Below are 17,983 nucleotides of genomic sequence, written 5' to 3' on the forward strand. Positions count from 1 at the left end.
AGCCTTGATCCTCACTCCTGTCTACAAGTTCTAAATAGAAATAGCCAGCTGCATGTATTAATACTGACTATATTTCCCACCAGCCAATTCAGATCAGCAGATGGAAATAAAAGGAACTAGCTTCTCTCCTTTCTCCACAACTGCCTCAGGGCAGGAAAAGAGCATCCTGGAGCCATGCTATAGCTTCCCACAGCACACACTACAACATACTTTATAGTCTTCAAGACTGGAAATTGTCTTTTCAGGATCCACTTCTAGGTGTAGGCCATCAAAAGCCCAATAACTGGCCAACTTACATTAGTTACAACTCTACCCAGGATCGAGGTCCAAGGAACGTCAACGGGTTGAAGTGGAGTGAGAGACGTACATGCCAAGTAATATTTTATTACCTATTCTTTAGAAGAATAAGAAACTGGAAACAGTGGTTTCTTCAGAAAGGGGAACCTCTGGAGGGCAGAGGGAGGGAGACTTAGTTTTTACACCTTTTGTACCTTTTGAATTTTGTACCATGTGCGAGTATTAACTATTCAAAATAAACCATTATAGAGAACATTCTCAGAATGCTGCAAGAAATATATACATGTATCAAATCATCACATTGTACACCTTAAACTTACACTTACGTGATGTTATACATCAACCATATGTGAATAAAGCTGGGGGAAAAATAATCCCACAAGAAAAAAAGTCCTTCAGTATCATGTGATTCCAGGCTTCCACCACAGTTCATTACAAATATTCTGATCCCCAAACAGTAGAACCTTAACTAGTAGGTTTTTACAGAAGCCAACAGAAGGGCCAAAGAAAAGAAAAAAATGCTGAGTAGATTCTTCCAAGACACAGAGACACCACCCACTGCCATTTTGTGGACTTCCTTCTTTGACTCACAAAAATGCTGTTCTTTCCCTACCCTGACAGAACGGTGACAATAATAGCCTTTCATCTCAGCACCTAGCCATCTAAGGAAGGGGCTACTACAGACTAGGATAGTCTCCCAGCTTCAACCTACAAATCACATGAGGAAGACAGGACTGTGTAGTACAGGATATAGAGAGCCCTCTGGCTCTGATTAACACAAAGTCAAGGGAAAGGAGAGAAAGAAGCACAGTTCAAGTCCACAGGACAACTGACATTTGAAAACTTCCATCTGCATTATGTGAAGTCACCAGGACACCTCTCCAGACTCCTCATTTCTTGAGGAGGTGGGAGGGGGGAAATTCTTTCCTGAGCAAAACGAAAGAGAACAGCTTCAGAAATATTTAGCTATTATACAAAGAAAAAAAGTCAGGGCTATCTGCTTCTGCCATACCCAATACCTAACTCTCAAAGCCCATTCTCTGAGTCTCATGCTCCCTATAATGCCTACAACAATCAATCACTTAAAATAGCAATTTAAAACCAAATCATTTCACCAATTTTTCCCCAAAACAGAATTCAATCAAATATTAAAAGCCTATATAGCCATACAAATTAACATAAACTACACAAATTAAGTCAAACTCACAGAACTACAAACTGCCATCAACCCTATCATCACTACACAATCAGATATTGTGGAAAAGACTGATGAAAAGCTTAGTGGGTAGAAAAACTTTGCACACTAAAGTTTTGCAACTTTAAGCGTTGCCAAAGAGACTAAAGTGTAGCAGAAAGAGTATGATGGGCTTTGGGGTCAGATAGACCTGGGTTCAAATGCCAGCCCAGCCACTTATTATTTACGTGTACATGGGCAAGTTACTTAAACTGCATTCCTCCTCAGTTTCCTATCTGTAAAATAGTGTTTTTTTAAGGATTTAACAACTAAAACCTAGTTCGGTGCCTGACACATAATAGGCACTGGGTGAACAGTTCCTGTTGTCATTAGAATGCCTGCAGTAGAGAGCTATCTCATTCATAAGCCCTAAGGCTCTTGGGTAATGCATCAATACAATGTCTCCAAAACCCCACAGCAGAGAGTCCTTATACTGAACAACGTATGCCCAGGCTTCCCCAGGTAACTTCTCTACCATGAACAGTTTCCAGCTTTTATCGTATTTTGAGAGATCTAACTTCCATTCTTCCCCAAAGAGATGATTTCAAATAGTTCTTACATAGACAAGTTTTCCTCATTTTTCACTATTCGCTTTTCTTTCTTGAGTTTGGACTTTGCCTAACTTGGAATTTGGAGATCATCATTTCTCAACCAGATTTCAAAGCCCAGGTAGGAGAGCACACTCTCATTCAGTTCATTCATTCATTCAAAAATGAAAGCACATACACTCTTTTAGGTCTTCAAATGCTGTTTGAGTAGCATGCTGTCCATAGAGAATACTCTGGCCCTCTAGTCTGAGAAGAAAACATAAGAAAAATTAGAAAATGGTTATCAAACTTTTTTGCCTATAACCATTTCAACTGGGCAAAATAACCTGCAAACTGAGTAGTCTATCTGCATATTCCATCCTTGCATTGTGGACCAGGAACTAGAGAATAAAGTCCCCTGCAGTGCACAATGGAAGAAGCCACTCCTGGGGCAGCCCTGAAATATCACATATTAAAGTAACTACAGACCAGGGTCTGAATCCAGAAGGTTAATCTAGGACAGAATTGAGAGCCAATAGATATTGAAATAAACATTCTGGATACTTTAAATCTAAAGGATCAGCACAAGAGGAGAGCAGCGACTGACAATCCACCAATCCCAGTGCAAGGCCAGGGTTCACAGTGAGACACAGCACGTGGTGGTACCTGAGAAAAGTTAAGCATAAAACACTTCTCTCCTTCAGATGCTAATTCTACACAAATCTGGGAAGCACTCAGTCTCAAGGAGACTCCTTTTCTTACTTCCGCTCCACCAAGCCCACTGCCTCCCTTTTCGGGGGTCTATCCTCCCTTGAATCCAGGCTTTGCTCAACTCCATCATCCCAGGGAGACCTCACTAGGAAGAAGCCGGGCCTTCCTGCCCTCCCTCTTCAGATTGACTTCCCACAACCTAGTTTAGTTAGGGGACCCAGTGATATAGCGCCTTGGCTTTCCACCCCCCAGCCCTCTTCCACGCTCCCTTCCCTCCTCCTGTCGACACAGTCGTGATTTCTATTTCCTTGATTCCTCACTCTGATCTTCTCCATCCTCCCCACCCCATCCAGCCATGCTTCACTTCTTGCTCACGAGCACTTGTTTTCCCTCACCCCGGTCCGGTGTCCCCCTCAGGAGTTTTCTGTACCCTCGGGCCACAACCGAGTCTGCAGACCTCTCTCCAAATCTATTAAGCTCTACTAAGCCCCAAATGACCCCTCCAAGCGTCTTCTCCACCGTTAGTCGTCCCTATGGCAGCCTCCCCCCAGCCCGCTCCCGCCCCCCCCCCGCCTCCCTACCCCCCCGCCCAGCCGCCCGGTCCTCCCTCAGCTGTCTCCCTCACCCCGTGACTCACCCGCATGCGAACCTCATAGGTGGTGAAGCGCGCGCGGCCCACGCCCACCGTCTGTGGATTAAAGATGTCGATCTCCAGGAAGTTACTTGGCGGCCCATAAGCGTCGGTCAGGTCCTGCGGCTTCGAGTTAAGGCGCCGAGTGTCAGCTACCGCCGTGTCCGACATCTTTCCGAAGGAGAGACTGGGACCAGGGAAGGGGGGTGGGGGACAGAGGCCGGAGGGAGGAGCGCGCACGGCCCCTCCCGCTTGCAAAGTAACCAGCCAACCCACAGACAGCGGCGCCGCGCACGCGCGCCCACGCACGCACGCACGCACGCGCACGTTGCCCCGGACCAGGGCCCGGCGCCCTGAATTGCAGCCCAGCTGGCGGTTGTGTGTCCTGTGCAGAGGACGCGTCATTCAGTCTTCCGGGCGGTGTTTGTAGCCGCCCCGGAACCTGCATCTCTAGTACGTACCACCCAATGTCCTGGGACGCCCTCCAGGCGGTATCCGCCCATCGCTGCTCCTCAACCCAAGAAACGGTCTTGTACCGGGTCTCAATCAGCAGTGGGCACTGCCCCGCAAACTAGGATCCTACAGTGATAGGCCACAGCCCTGTGACCTGAATAAGTCAGAGTTCTGCGCGAAAATAGGAGGAGGGTGGTCTCTGGAGAGTGGGGTTCCAACAAGAGTACCAAAAACCTAGAACGCAGCCCCGCCGCTTGTGCCCCTGATAGTTTCAATTCATTCTACACGCAGTTGAGCGCTCGCTGAGCGTTATCTACGGTGCCAGGAAAGCAGTCAGGATGGGATAAACAAAGATGATTTCTCATTCTCACCTTTCAGGAAAATATGGGCATATCTTCATCTTCCACTTGTTGCCACATAAAAGCTAACTCCAGGTGTACTCAAATAATACATTTCTCAACAAATTGAAGGCATTTATTTCATACCTTCTATCGCTACTCTGCAGAGGTCCATAGTTGGCACTGCTCTGAGGTTGCTTGCAGCCCACAATGGAGACAGAATACGAGTCTACATGAGAATATCTATAGAAATATGTGTTGGGGCCGGCCCGGTGGCGCAGCAGTTAACTTCGCACGTTCCTCTTCTCGGCGGCCCAGGGTTCGCCGGTTCGGATCCTGGGTGTGGACATGGCACTGCTTGGCAAGTCATGCTGTGGTAGGCGTCCCACATAGAAAGTAGAGGAAGATGGGCACGATGTTAACTCAGGGTCAGGCTTCCTCAGCAAAAAGAGGAGGACTGGCAGTAGTTAGCTCAGGGCTAATCTTCCTCAAAAAAAAAAAAGAAAAGAAATATGTGTTAATATTTATATGACTAATTTACACATGGCCCATTTGAAGGGGTAGTGCCCCACATTAAGGGTGGTGATTTTAGGTCATCTTTTCTCCTTTCCGCACCTGCCCTCATCTGCAAAAAAAATTTCCCATGTCACTGATGCCTGAAATTCCTTCCACAGAGCACAAGGCCCGATAATTTCACAATTCAGTTATTTAATTCAATTTAACAGATATCTACTAAGCAACCACTTATGTGCCAGGCACTATGCTAAACACTAAAGACCTACAGTTGAGTAAGAAACTTCCTGCCCTCAAGGGGTTAACATTCTAGAAAGGGAGACAAGTAAATTAAACTAATACAATGTGACAAATACAAAATAAGCGAATGTTCAAAGCAGCACATAGGACATGAATAATTGGAGGAATTAGGGAAGGCTTCCTGGAGGAGGAAACATCTGAGTTTGACAGACATGAAAAGACATAAAGAACAAATAGGAGTGGAAATGGGGAAAGGTAATTTCTTGCAGAGGGAATAGCATAGCAAAGTCATTCTGATAAGAAACAGCATGATATTTTTAGGCAATTATCACCAATTCAGATTGTGTAATGGAAATGCTTAGAGAGGTAGGCTGGCTGGGGATGGGCAGCTGAGGGTGATCCTTCTATATTAAGCAAAGGGTCTCTGGCTTTATGATGTAGGCGATAGGGAGGCACTGAAGGACCTTCAACAGGAAAAAGACATGATCAGATTTGTGTTTTAAAAGGATTATTTTGCAGGCAACATAGAAGACGTGTTTGAGTTGAATATGACGAATTATAAGAGTATCAACAATAAAACTTAGAATCTGGTCGTGATGGTGGGAATGGAGAAAAGGGAGGAGATAGGACTGAGACTGAGGAAATAAATAGATAGGACTTGTATGTGATTAGATATGGTGGTAGTATAGTATAGGACTTAAGCATGTGAGCTATGAACTTAAGCTGCCTGGGTCAAAATCCCTGCTTCCTAGTTGTATAACCTTGAGCAAGTTATCCAAACAGTTTTCCTCATCTGGAAAATGGAAATGATAAGACTAAAAGCTACCTCTGGGGCTTTTGTGAGAATTAAATAAAATACATGCAAACAGGAAGTGTTCAGTAACTATTGGCTATTATTACTATTTGAGGGGAGAGGGAGGAAATTGAAAATGACTCCTGGGTTTCTGATTTATGTAACTAGGTGGATGCTGGTACCACCAATCAAAATTGGAATTACAGAAAGAAGAGTAAGTTTGGGAGGGAAGACAATGAGTTCAATTTAGATAAATCTGGGGTGTCTGGGAGGAGATGTCCAGCAGGCAGCTGAAGTACTGGCCTGGAGCTCAAGGGTGTGATCAGGGTAAGAGACAGAGATTTGAGAGTCATCAGCATACAGTGTAGAAAGAAAAACGTGAAGAGCAAGGACAGAAGATTTAAAACTTGGTGAAGGCATGCAGTGTTGATGAGAGTGTAAATCCATACAACCGTTCTGGGAGGCAAACTGGTAGCATGTATTAAAAAAACATTTGACCTCAAGAAACTTGTAATACTGCTTGTCTCTGGAGAGCAGAACTGGAGAGCAGGAGTCAGGGATGGCAGGGAGAGCTGTTTTTCATTTTCATTTCATTTATGTTTAAGTATTTTTTAAAAAATTTTAAATGTTATTTACCAAAAGTTTTGACTCAAAAATTTCACTTCCAATAATTTATCCTGAGAAAATAATCAGATAATCACATAAAGATACCAGTATACAGATCTTGTCTTTAAGAGCAAATAATTGTTCATGTTATGCAATGGAATATTTTTGTAGCCATTTTTTTCTAATTGGTGAATTTGTTTATATGACAAGTCTTACAAAGGAGTAGTGGGTTCTATTTTTTACAGACTTTGTATCTCAGTCACTTCCATCATAAAACTTAGTCTCTTGTGTAAATGGCCAAATTCAGGGTTCTCCTAAGTATCCATTTAAAATAACATTCTAGGGGCCGGCCCAGTGGCGCAGCAGTTAGGTTTGCACGTTCCGCTTCTTGGCGGCCCAGGGTTCGCCAGTTCGGATCCCGGGTGCGGACATGGCTACCGCTTGGCAAGCCATGCTGTGGTAGGCGTCCCACATGGCAAGTAGAGGAAGATAGGCACGGATGTTAGCTCAGGGCCAGGCTTCCTCAGCACAAAGAGGAGGGCTGGCAGTAGTTAGCTCAGAGCTAATCTTCCTCAAAAAATAAAAAATAAAATAACGTTCTATACTCGTTGATATGGAATGATGCCCACAAAAAAAGTGAAAAAAGCTGGTAAAAAATATTGTAATATGATACCATTTGTATTACTGTATATGATTTATATATATAATAATTTTTAAAGACTGGAAGGATATAAATTAAAATGTTAGCAGTGGTTACCTGTGTGTGGTGGGGTTTCAGTTGGATTTTATGTTTTTATTTATAATTTTCTAAAGGACCTCATTTTTAAACAATGAACATATATGGTTTTTTTAATGAGAAAAAAACCCACTATTTCCATTTTGGAAAAAAATTAAAGGGCAGGCACAGGAAGAGAAGCTTGTGAAGGAGACCAGGGAGGAGTGGTCAGAGAGGTAGAAAGAGAACCAGGAGACAATAGTAATCTGAAGGGGGGATAAAAAATGTTTCCAGAAGGAGCAAGGAGGTGGTTCACAGTGTTTGAAACAGTAGAACCGTTCAATAAGATAAGGCCTGAGAGAAGTCCACTCGATTTGCCCATTACCTCCGTGAGAGCAGTAGAGGCCTGGAGATGGAACCCAGACTGCAGTGGATTGAGGATTAAATCAGAGGCGGAGAAGTGAAAACATTTAGTAGAGATTATTCTTTCGAGAAGCTTGCCTAAGAAAGGAATGTGGTAGCTAGAGGGCAATGCTTTGTCAAAGAAGGATTTGTTTGTTTGTTTTTTAGAGAGAAGAGACTTGAATATGTTTAACAGCTCGGGGAGCGGGGGAAGGATTTCATAGAAAGTGAGAAGTTGAATATACAGGTAAGTAAAAGAATAAGGCTTAAAAATCAAATAGCCCTAGGAGAATTGTGAGAGTTAAATTCACAATGAGGCATAAATATACGGTCTTTTTTTAAAGAGAAAGATTTGACAGGGCAGAGAGAGAAGAGTAGATGGTACCGGGCTAATTAAATCCTTTGCAGTAATAACATGCTAACAGCTGTTACCAGCTGGCTTAGACACACACACATACACACACGCCCCGCTTTTTGCTTTTCATGAAGGGCACAGAGCTTCACAGTTACCAAGTGATGTTGGGCAAGGCACAGTTATCCTCTGTACCTCAATTATCACACCAAAGGGGGAAAAAAAAAGAATAGCTGAGTCAAATCTCTTGGTAAACAGGTGACATCAGAACTCGATGTAGCAATGCTCATTTTTCTCTCTATCAGGTTTCCTTGAGCACGTTCATTCTTTGCCAAAACAAGTCCAGAGTGGGGAAAAAATGAGAGATAGAGATTTAGGATCTTTAAATTGGAAGGAATCTCATTAGTTCATCCTCCTGCCTACAGGCAATACTGTACCTTAATCAAACAGACACCTATCCATCTTCCTGCCCTTAAATTTTTCCAAAAGGAGATTGCACAATCTCCAACTCAGTGTTAGGCAACCAAACTGACAAGAACTTCTTTCTACTTTCTATTCAGACTGTCCCAAGAAAATGGCAAATCAAAAGCCCCTACAATTTGGAGTGTTGGCGTTCTTGGGAGCAGGCGTCTGGAACTGAAGGGAGGGAGTGGGGCGGGGGGTGTCTGAGTGTAAAAGACGTAGTGCAGTGAGGGAAACCAGAGAGCAGTGCTCAGGACGGCCAGGCTATACTCCAGGGAACATGGATCCAGAGGTTAGCTGCCTCTCTCTGCAGCCCCACTCTCTTTCCACACACAGCCAGCCAGCTGCCTACTACCATTAGTGACTTCTCCCCTTTGTGAAGTTCATTTAACCATAATTTCACCTGGCGCCTCCCTAGGGATAGTCTCTACTTTAAACTCAATCCATTCTGAAACTTGTCAGCTCTCTCCCTATGTTGATGAAGTTGTTCATTAAATACTCAACTTGTCTACTTAAGTCAGTGATTGTATTTATTTTACTAAAGTATTTCTGGATCGCCTAGGGGTGAAGACAATCTGACAAAAAGTGGCGTGGCCTAAGTTTCTGAGTGTCTATGCATGTTTATCAGGGGTTGCTAAAGACCTAACCCTTTAGCTGACCAGAGTGTGGCCTCTAGCTTCCATACAGGTATTCATTAATTATATAATGAATTACCAAGCAACAATAAGACCTGGAAAGATAATAATGTTGCAGTTAGCCAGCCTTTTCCCGCAAAAAAAGCTAACATTTATCGAACACTCACTATGTGCCAGGCACTCTTTTAAGCACTTTATATATTTTAACTCAATTAATCCTCAAAACAATCCTACCACATAGGTGCTATTTTTATATCTGCATTTTACTGATGAGGCACAGCCAGATTAAGCAATGTGCCCAAAATCACACAGCTAATAAGTGGTAAAGCCAGGATTTGAACCCAGACAGTCTGGTTTAGGAGCCCAGGTTTTTAACCTGCCTCTCAATGAAGATTCTTTTAGCCCTGTACGTCACCATAAAATGGAAAAAATATATATATTAAAAAAAGAAAAAAGAGAGAAAGACTGAAAAAAAGTGCATTTGGTGGGAAGGGATAGAATGTCACTAACGACTGCTCAGTAACATTCTGGTGTAAGCTGCCTACTCCTGCCTAGATGTTGTTCTTCATCTGTTTTGTCTTTAGCCTGAAACTTTTTATGTTGAATTCCATCTTCTTAATAACTATTAGAAGTTCAAGCCCATTTAATTTCTGCCTATCCTTCAAAGCCCAGTGCAGGTCCCACCTCCTCCAAAAAGCCTCCATGTCCATCCAGTCTACAGTAATCTGTACTTTTAAAAATTTTACAGACTTGTCTGTAACGTTCATTTGGCTCTGACTCGCATTCTCTATTAGCTTTGTGTGCATTTATGTCTCATCTTACCAACCATACTGTAAACTCTCCAAGGGAAGAGACTAAGATTTTTCTTTCTCTTGCATCTTGTATCCCCCATAATGCCTAGCACGGTGTATTGCAAAAATAGGCACTGAGTAAATATTTGTTGGTTGACTGATTGATTGAAAAAGGTCAGAAACTGCATCAAATGTTGGTTAATTCCCACATCATTTAGTGAAGAACTATGCACTCAATGTGTACTCAATAAACATTAATAATGATTACAAAATCATTCAAAAAGTCTTTATGGAGTTTCCACAGTGTGTAGAGAATGGTGCTGCGGGGATAGAAATGAAATTGAAGACACAGCTTCTACCTTTGAAGAGCTTAGCTTAGTCTTCTCTCACTACTTCAATGCACACTGTCTCCTTTCTCTGAATTCCTGCTGCATTTGAAGTCAGGACTAGTTATCACTCACTTGTTGTCTCCCTCAATTAGATCGTGAGCTCCTGGAAGGAAATGGATAGCACTGTGCTGGGAACATAATAGAATCACGGAATTGGAAGTGACTTTCGAGCTTTCCTTATTGTCAAACTTCCCACCCGGTGCAAGAATCCCTTTTGCAACAGCCCTGTTCCAGCTCTTATTTAATTATATGCTTCCAGAATCAGGAATTAACCGAAATAGGAAATGCAGGAAGAAGAGTAGGTTCACGGGCTAGATGAGTTGGATTTTGACTACGTGCAGTTAAATGTGATTCCAGACAACCAGGTGGAGACAAACAGCTGAAATTCAAGTCTCAATATCAGGAGAGAGGTCAGGGCAGAAGATAGAGTCTTGGAATCTTGGGCATTGTTGTGATAGTTGAAACACTAAGATTGAGTAAGACTGCCAAGGACAAAGTCTCTGAAAATTCTTCTACTTAGAAAACGAGAGGAGAAATCAGTGAGGTGGGAGAACTGGAAGACAAAGGAGAGAGTTTTAAGGAGAGGTTGGTCACCAGAGTCAATGAGGGATAGAGCAATGAAGTTAGAGAGGATAAGACTGAGAAAAAGTTATTTCATCTGGTGATTAAGAAGCCAGACCTTTGATGACCTTGAAGAGAGCAGTCTCAGTGAAGTAGGGTCTATTTTTACTTACTCTCGTTACCCCTAATGCCTAGCACAATGTCTGGCTCAATACATATTTGTTGAATAACTGAATAAACGGATGAATGAATTGTAGTTCCTGCCCAAAACAAGAGGTGATGGGAAAAAGTAAACAAGTTAGCCTTTTTTTCCCCTCTGAGGCAAGAGGGGAATATAGGTGATAAGATAGAGAAATGCCAAGGTGAAAAAGAAAGAAGTTGAGGGCTATGATTTTCCCCCCAAAAATATGAAGTAAGCTCATCTGAGAATCTCTCACAGGTTCCATTCTCTCTCAATAGATAAGAACTATAAACTCTGGACAAAATACACACACACACACACACACACACACACACATCCCTACCTGAAAGCTCCAGAGAGTGAAGAATAGCAGGCATATATTGGAGGGAGGTTGGAACTTGGAATAAGGGAACAGCATGGGGCAAGTTTCTCATTTTTATGGCTTTATTATGAGGGCAGGCTGCAGTCACCAGTCAGACCATTAAAACCATATTAGGAAACCCTCATATGTCTAGCCTGAAGAACCAGAGGACAGGGGGCCTGTGGCAACCATAGTCTCTAGAAAGTGAGGGGATAGCTCAGAAAAAGATTCTGAGAAAAGGAACCCAAAATTATCTGTATAAACTCTTCCCAGGTCTTCTCTTGAGCCACACATGCATAAGGCAAACTCAAAGCAGTTCTCGTCTAAGACTAAAAGGATGGAACTGAGATTTGAGCTGCCACCCATTGCAGACAAGGCAGAGTTTTCAGTTGGAATCTAACCATGTTAATCGCTTGCTGAAACAAATACATCCACACTCTTCAGAGGAATACAACAGAATCTGGAGTCTCCACAAGATAGCATTCACAATGCCCAGGAAACCCTCTAAAATTACTCAATATATGAAGAATCTGGAAAATGTGACCCATTCTCAAGGGAAAAGACAACTAGACAACTAATGGAGGCCAACCCTGAGATGATGATGCTTGATGAGGAGAGAAAAATACCCTGATAATGAATGAAAAGATAGGAAACTTCAGCAGAGAAATATAAAATAAAAAAAGAACTCAATGGAAATTCTAGAACTGAAAAACACAATATCTGAAATAAAAATAAATAACTAGATGGACTCAATATCAGAATGAAATAACAGAGGAAGGAGTTGGTGAACTTGAAGATATAATAATAAAAAGCATCCAATCTGAAGAAGAGAGAGAGGGGGTTGAAAAAAATGAACAGAGCCTCATAGACCTGTGGGACAATATCATAGGTGAAAAATAAGTGTGATTACAGTTCCTGAAGGAGGGGAAGGAGAGAATGGGGTCAGAAACATTATCGAAAGAAATAGCGGTTGAACACGTTCCAAATTTGGTGAAAGACATACATTTACACATTCAAGCTCAGCAAAGCCCAAACAGGATAAATACAGAGAAACTGTACCTATGCGTATTCTAGTCGAACTGCTGAGAACCAAAGACCGAGAGAAAATCTTGAAAGCAGCAAGAGAACAACAACACAGTACATATAATGATTCAAATAACAGTCAACTTCTCCTCAGAAACTATGGCTGCTAGAAAACAGTAGAAAAACATCTTTAAATTGCTAGGGAAAAAAATCATTGTCAACCCAGAATTCTATGTTCAGTAAAAATATTCTTCAAGAATGAAGGTGGGGCCGGCCTGGTGGCATAGTGGTTAAGTTCGCTTGCTCCGCTTTGACGGCCCCGGGTTTGCAGATTCAGATCCTGAGCATGGACCTACACACCATTCATAAAGCCATGCTGTGGCAGCATCCCATTTACAAACTAGAGGAAGAATGGCACGGATGTTAGCTCAGGGACAATCTTCCCCAAGAAAAAAAGAGGAAGATTGGCAACAGATGTTAGCTCAGGGCTAATCTTCCTCACCAAAACAACAACAACAACAACAACAAATGTATATGTATGTATGTATAAGAATGAAGGCAAAATAAAGACATCATCAGATAAAAGAGAGTCTCTCTCATGCTTATAAACCTTTATTCCTGCTGTTCCCTCTGTCTGGAACACACAGTCTCTCCCCTAGTCTCCTCCACATCTTCAGCTTGCTAATTCCTACTCATCCTTCACATCTAAGCTTAGATATCACTTCCTCCAGGAAACCTTCCTGGTCCCCCAAGTCCAAGTTAGATGTCCTTCTTTTATATACCTATAACCCCCCATATTTCCCCAATCTTAGTATTTATCATGCTGTATGTGATTGCTTGTTTGATTGCCTATGAATCCCACTAGACGATATGCTTCATGAGGGCAAGCACTTTGTTTTTCTTATTGGTATCTTTAAAGTCCCTGGCACGTAATAGGCACTCCATTAATATTTATTGAATAAAGGAAAGAATGTCTGATTCCAAAGTATTTTTTCTTTCTACTACACCAGGCTGCCATCACGGAGAGGGAGGTCCTGACACTACTGTAAGATTCACTACTATTGTACTCTCTCAACTTTTTGGAGAAATCTACTGTTGTCTGAAAAACTGCAGCCTTCATTGAACTACTATTTTCCTGTTTTCCTATTTTCCTATTTTTTCCTATTACATGGCAATTACTGTTTTGGGAAAATCTATTTGTGCTTAACATAGATCCTTGGCAATCAATGCTTGTGAAAATCTTCATTTTAATACTACTTCAAGTTAGTGGCTAGCAATATGGAAATGATTATCTATGGTACATCCAACTGATAGAATAATACGCAGGAACTAAAGTTCTATTTATGAACCTGTGTAATCATTTGAAAACATCTTTATATGTTAAGTGGGGGAAAAAACCCAAATACAAAATTATACATATAGTGTGGTTACAACAGTGTTTTCTTTTAATTTATGTAGAAGGAAAAAATAATACTGGAAAGAAATATAGCAAAATATTAACTGTAGTTTTCATTGGGTGATGGAACTATAAGTACTTAAAAATTTTTTTTCTGTATTTTATAATTTTTCTTTAATAAACATGCATTACTTCTATAGTGTCTGGGGGGTGACTTTCTTTTTTTTAAAGTTTAAAATAGAAAGTCTCAGGGCAGGTAGAAGTCCCCTGGTATACCAGACCACGATCACAAGTAAAACAGGACTGTGTTTAAGGCTCCTTTCTCTTTAACTTATATCTTAATGGCCTGATGCCACTTAGAGATTAGCTGAGTGCATGACCTTGTTGAAGGATGCTGTAAGTCTGGCCTCGGGAAAAGAAGAAAGGGGATCAGCAATGGAAACTGCCAGAGGCAGAAGGAGAAAGAGACTAAGCAAAGAGATCAGAGAACATAAACATAAAAGAACAGGAAACAGGAGGGGGGAGGGAAAGACAAGAGGATAGGTATACTTTCATACGTTGGCGCCCCTATGAAAAAGAGGAGCTAGTCATGGATTTTTGTAACAGGCATAGCTGGCATATTTTTCATGTTATTTTATCACTGTCTGTATTAAGACTGTATTTGTGCCTCGTGCCTCACTATTCCTCCCAGGGGCAGGCTGTGTACTTCTTCAGCCCACATGTGCTGTCATATCTGCCTGCTGCTGCCAGGGAAGATCAACTGGACATTAGATCTGGACATTCTGGAGCCTGCTCTGGGAACAAATTGCATAACCACATGCCTATCTATGTGAGCTATAGATTTAGCAGGGTATATGGGACAGTCAGGAACCTTCTGGGTGATAAAGGAGATCTGGATGGGGATTCAGTGTCTCTCAGAGGCATTTATGGAAATCAAAAAAGTACATCAGTTCTTTCTGGGTCTAAATCCCATTTACGACATGCAACTTGACTAACTGAACAATGCTGGCTCGCAGCCAAGACCGTTTTGCAAGATGTTTATACCATTCTGTTGACTTTGTGTACTACTTCTGTCATCCTTGAAGCTTTTACTGGACTAGTGGGATGACTGATGGGGGATTTTAGTTTATTAAACGTCAAGTGAGGGTGTTGGGATTAGAAATGAATTTCTACATGGTTTGGTTTGAGTATAGTCATTTCCCAGAAAGACAGGCTTTCTAGCAACCTTGTCTTTAACCCGTCTGGAAACCAGGAACAAGGAGAATTAACCTTAAAAGAAGAACATATAAAAAGACCAATACAAGATCTTCGCATCATCCATTGACCTTTAGAGGGTGGACACAATTGTCTCAGAGCTCCTGATGATCTAATTTGTAGCCTAAAAGAGCGTGGCTTCCATTACCCTATGTTAGAGTCTTGCACTATCCAATACAGTAGCCACTAGCTACATGCGACCAAATTTAAATTAATTTAAATTAAATTAAATTAAACTAAAACTTCAGCTCCTCAGTTGCCTGGCCACATTTTAAATGCTCAATAGGCATGTGTGGCTAGTGGCTGCCGTATTGGACAGTACAGATATAGGACATTTCCATCATAACAGAAAGTTCCATTGGGCAGCACTGTGAATCCAGACTCATGGGATGGTGATTTGGGGACCAGGGATCTCTGCGTCTGTGTGTAAAGTAACATTTTTTTCTTACTTCAGGCTGTCTCTCTGCATTAATGTGCTCAGAATGACACCAGGGAAATTGACATAGTTTAGCAGACTTATTAACCCTCTTGCCACATACACACACAAAAAGATACGAATTCTGCTTTAGGGAATGGCTAAATGAAATGTGGCATATTCGTTAAATGGAATACAATACAGCAGTTAAAGGGAATGAACTAGCTGTTTCAATAAGGATAGATCTCAAAAGCATTTTTATGTGAAAAAAGCCAGTTGCTGAATATAATCATTTATTGTACATATTTTTCCTATGTAAGAGTATTTTTTTAAAAAAGTCTGGAAGGATACATATCAAGCTCATGACAGTGGTAACTTCAGGGAGGCGGGCAAAGGTGAGTGGGATAAGGGACCAAATGGACTTTTAGCTTTTTCTGTAATGTTCTAAATTTTCAAAGGAAAATATACGCATGTATTACTGTGTAATTACAATGATTAACACAGAACACAAATTTATATGTATAATATGAATATAAATATGTAAAAACATGGTGGTGAAAAAAATAAGAGAAGTACAAAAAAACCTTAGTGATAGTTGCGTTAAGAGGATGGGATTGTGGGTAATTATTTTCTCCTATTTCTCTATTTTTTAAATTTTTTTGTTTTGTGGCTGTAATGTTAAATTTTAAAATAAAAAATGAGTCTGCCTTTATGCTGCTGACATAGTATTATCACACATTAGGTGCAGTTCATAAGAGGCAAATGGCTCTGGTATATAATTAGTACCAGAAATAATAGCTCAACATCATTTACGTAAAAAATTTTAATTGTCCTTGGTGACAGTCTCCAAAATTCAACTGGTCAATATAAAATCCCCTTCTGCAGCTAATTCATATTGGCAGGCACACTGGGAGCCTACAGTTCCTAAAACCAGAGGTTCCATTGGATTATTTATGAGACTTCCCTTCTTATGCCAGGCCACCTGACTGGTTATGGGCTTTGAAAACTGTTCAGATCAAAAATCCCTCCTTTGTGGTGTGGAACTCAGATCCAAAAGCTGCTTCCTAAGAAAAATCTGGCTTCACCTGCACCCTACCTTCATCGGGATGTGAGGTAGACATCCACGCAGGCAACAACACTGGTCAGGCTTCTCAACTTTCAAGCCAGAATGTTAACCCTGTCACCCGACCACCTGTTCGTCTGTCTTCCAAAACATATGGATCCTGCCTCAGTCAACAACAGAGCATACCAACACTTCTGGCCTTCATCAGAGAATAAGTGTAGTCAGCCTCTGAGGTCCTGTCAAAAGCCTGGCTATGAGAAGAGATATTTATGGAATATATTGTAAGGGACATTCTATCCATCCACTCCTTTAGGTGGCATTTTAAGTTGTGTCCTCAGATCAAGTTAGAGCACCAGAAGGTTACATGCCTGAACCGTATCAGCTCAGCCCCTGCAGAAATGCTTTAATGTTACACCCTTGGCTTTTAGCCAGGGTAGATACAAGAAAGTAATATGAAAATCTCTTCTATGTGCGTTATGAAATTTACTGAGGACATTGTCCCTTATGTTAATCCCACATGAAAAATTTCTTACGGAATTTAGTGCCAGTAATGGGCCATTCTGTAGCTGCTAAAAATTATAATTCCTGAAGACTAAATATGAAACGTGTTTATGATATGTTCATTAAAAAAACAGAACACAAAATGGTATATAGACCCTAATTGCAGCCATGTAAAATTATTTCTGTCTGTGGACAAGGACTGAAAGTGGGTAGGCAAAGATGAAAACTGTATGAGGGCAAGGGGATTATAAATGTTTTGTTTTTTCAAAAATGTTTGTTTGCTGTAGCCCTGTCTTTTCAATCGGGGGAGAAAAGAATTTAGTGACAGGAAAATCTCTCTCTCTCGAGGAACTGCTATGTGTCGTGCCTTCTGATAACAAGAATTTCATATTTTACTGTGTTCCGCCTTTTCCCTGGCTGCCCCCAAAGGTGAATTTAATGTTCAGTCATCGCACATCAGTTCCCTCTTCCTTTCCATGGTCTGATGTTCTATTTCTATAATCTTATGACATTTGTACTCTTATTTTGGTAAAGGGCCTCAAATCCTGTATAGAAAGAGGCAAAATATAATGAATTTTTCCCAATTTAAAAGTTATACACAGTCATAGTAAACTGGAAAAATATAAGAAAGTAAAAAGAAAAAAGATAACCACTGTTAACACTTTTTGGCACTTTTCCCTATCTTTTCTCAATGTATTTTAAACAAAATTATGAGCATATAAAGTATTGCATCCTGCTGTTTTCATGTAACTTTAAAATATAAGCATGTTTTCGTGTATTGGACACTCCTTGGTGAATAACTCTAGTAAATACCATGCAAGTAGGACTTTCAAAGGTTGGAACCATAGAGGCTTACAGGAAGGGTTACAGAGGAAGCTCAAAGGTCAGTTCAGGCGAGCCCCAAACCTGAGAGAGGAAGCTTTGCGGACCTTATTCCTACAGGGGGCCAGGACCAAATTTGTGTGGGTATGAAGTGAAAGCTCAGGGTAGCCTAAGGCCAAAAGAGCAATCTAGGGTCTTGTACCCAGATTGAAGATCACAGGAAACAGGATTTTCGAGCTAGGAAAACTTTAGAGATCATCTAATACAACACTCTCATTTTACAAAGCCAGAAGAGGTGAACTGACTTGTGTAGGCTC

General features: G+C 41.3%; 1 protein-coding gene across 3 annotated transcripts in view; it reads right to left on the reverse strand.

Moving 5' to 3' along the window:
• The window catches only part of SNX12 (sorting nexin 12), a 95,382-nt gene extending 91,674 nt beyond the window's left edge, over positions 1-3,708 (reverse strand). For 2 of the 3 annotated variants that reach the window (XM_070606114.1, XM_070606113.1), the window contains exon 1: positions 3,407-3,698. In XM_070606114.1, the coding sequence (XP_070462215.1) occupies positions 3,407-3,571 (165 nt within the window). In that variant the 5' untranslated portion in view covers positions 3,572-3,698. Of the gene's footprint in view, positions 1-3,406 lie in introns of all 3 variants that reach the window. The other variant, XM_070606115.1, reaches the window with a different exon arrangement.
• Between the last annotated feature and the right edge of the window lie 14,275 nt (positions 3,709-17,983).

The sequence above is a fragment of the Equus przewalskii genome, chromosome X, assembly GCF_037783145.1.
Source record: "Equus przewalskii isolate Varuska chromosome X, EquPr2, whole genome shotgun sequence".
Classification (NCBI taxonomy): Eukaryota; Metazoa; Chordata; class Mammalia; order Perissodactyla; family Equidae; genus Equus; species Equus przewalskii.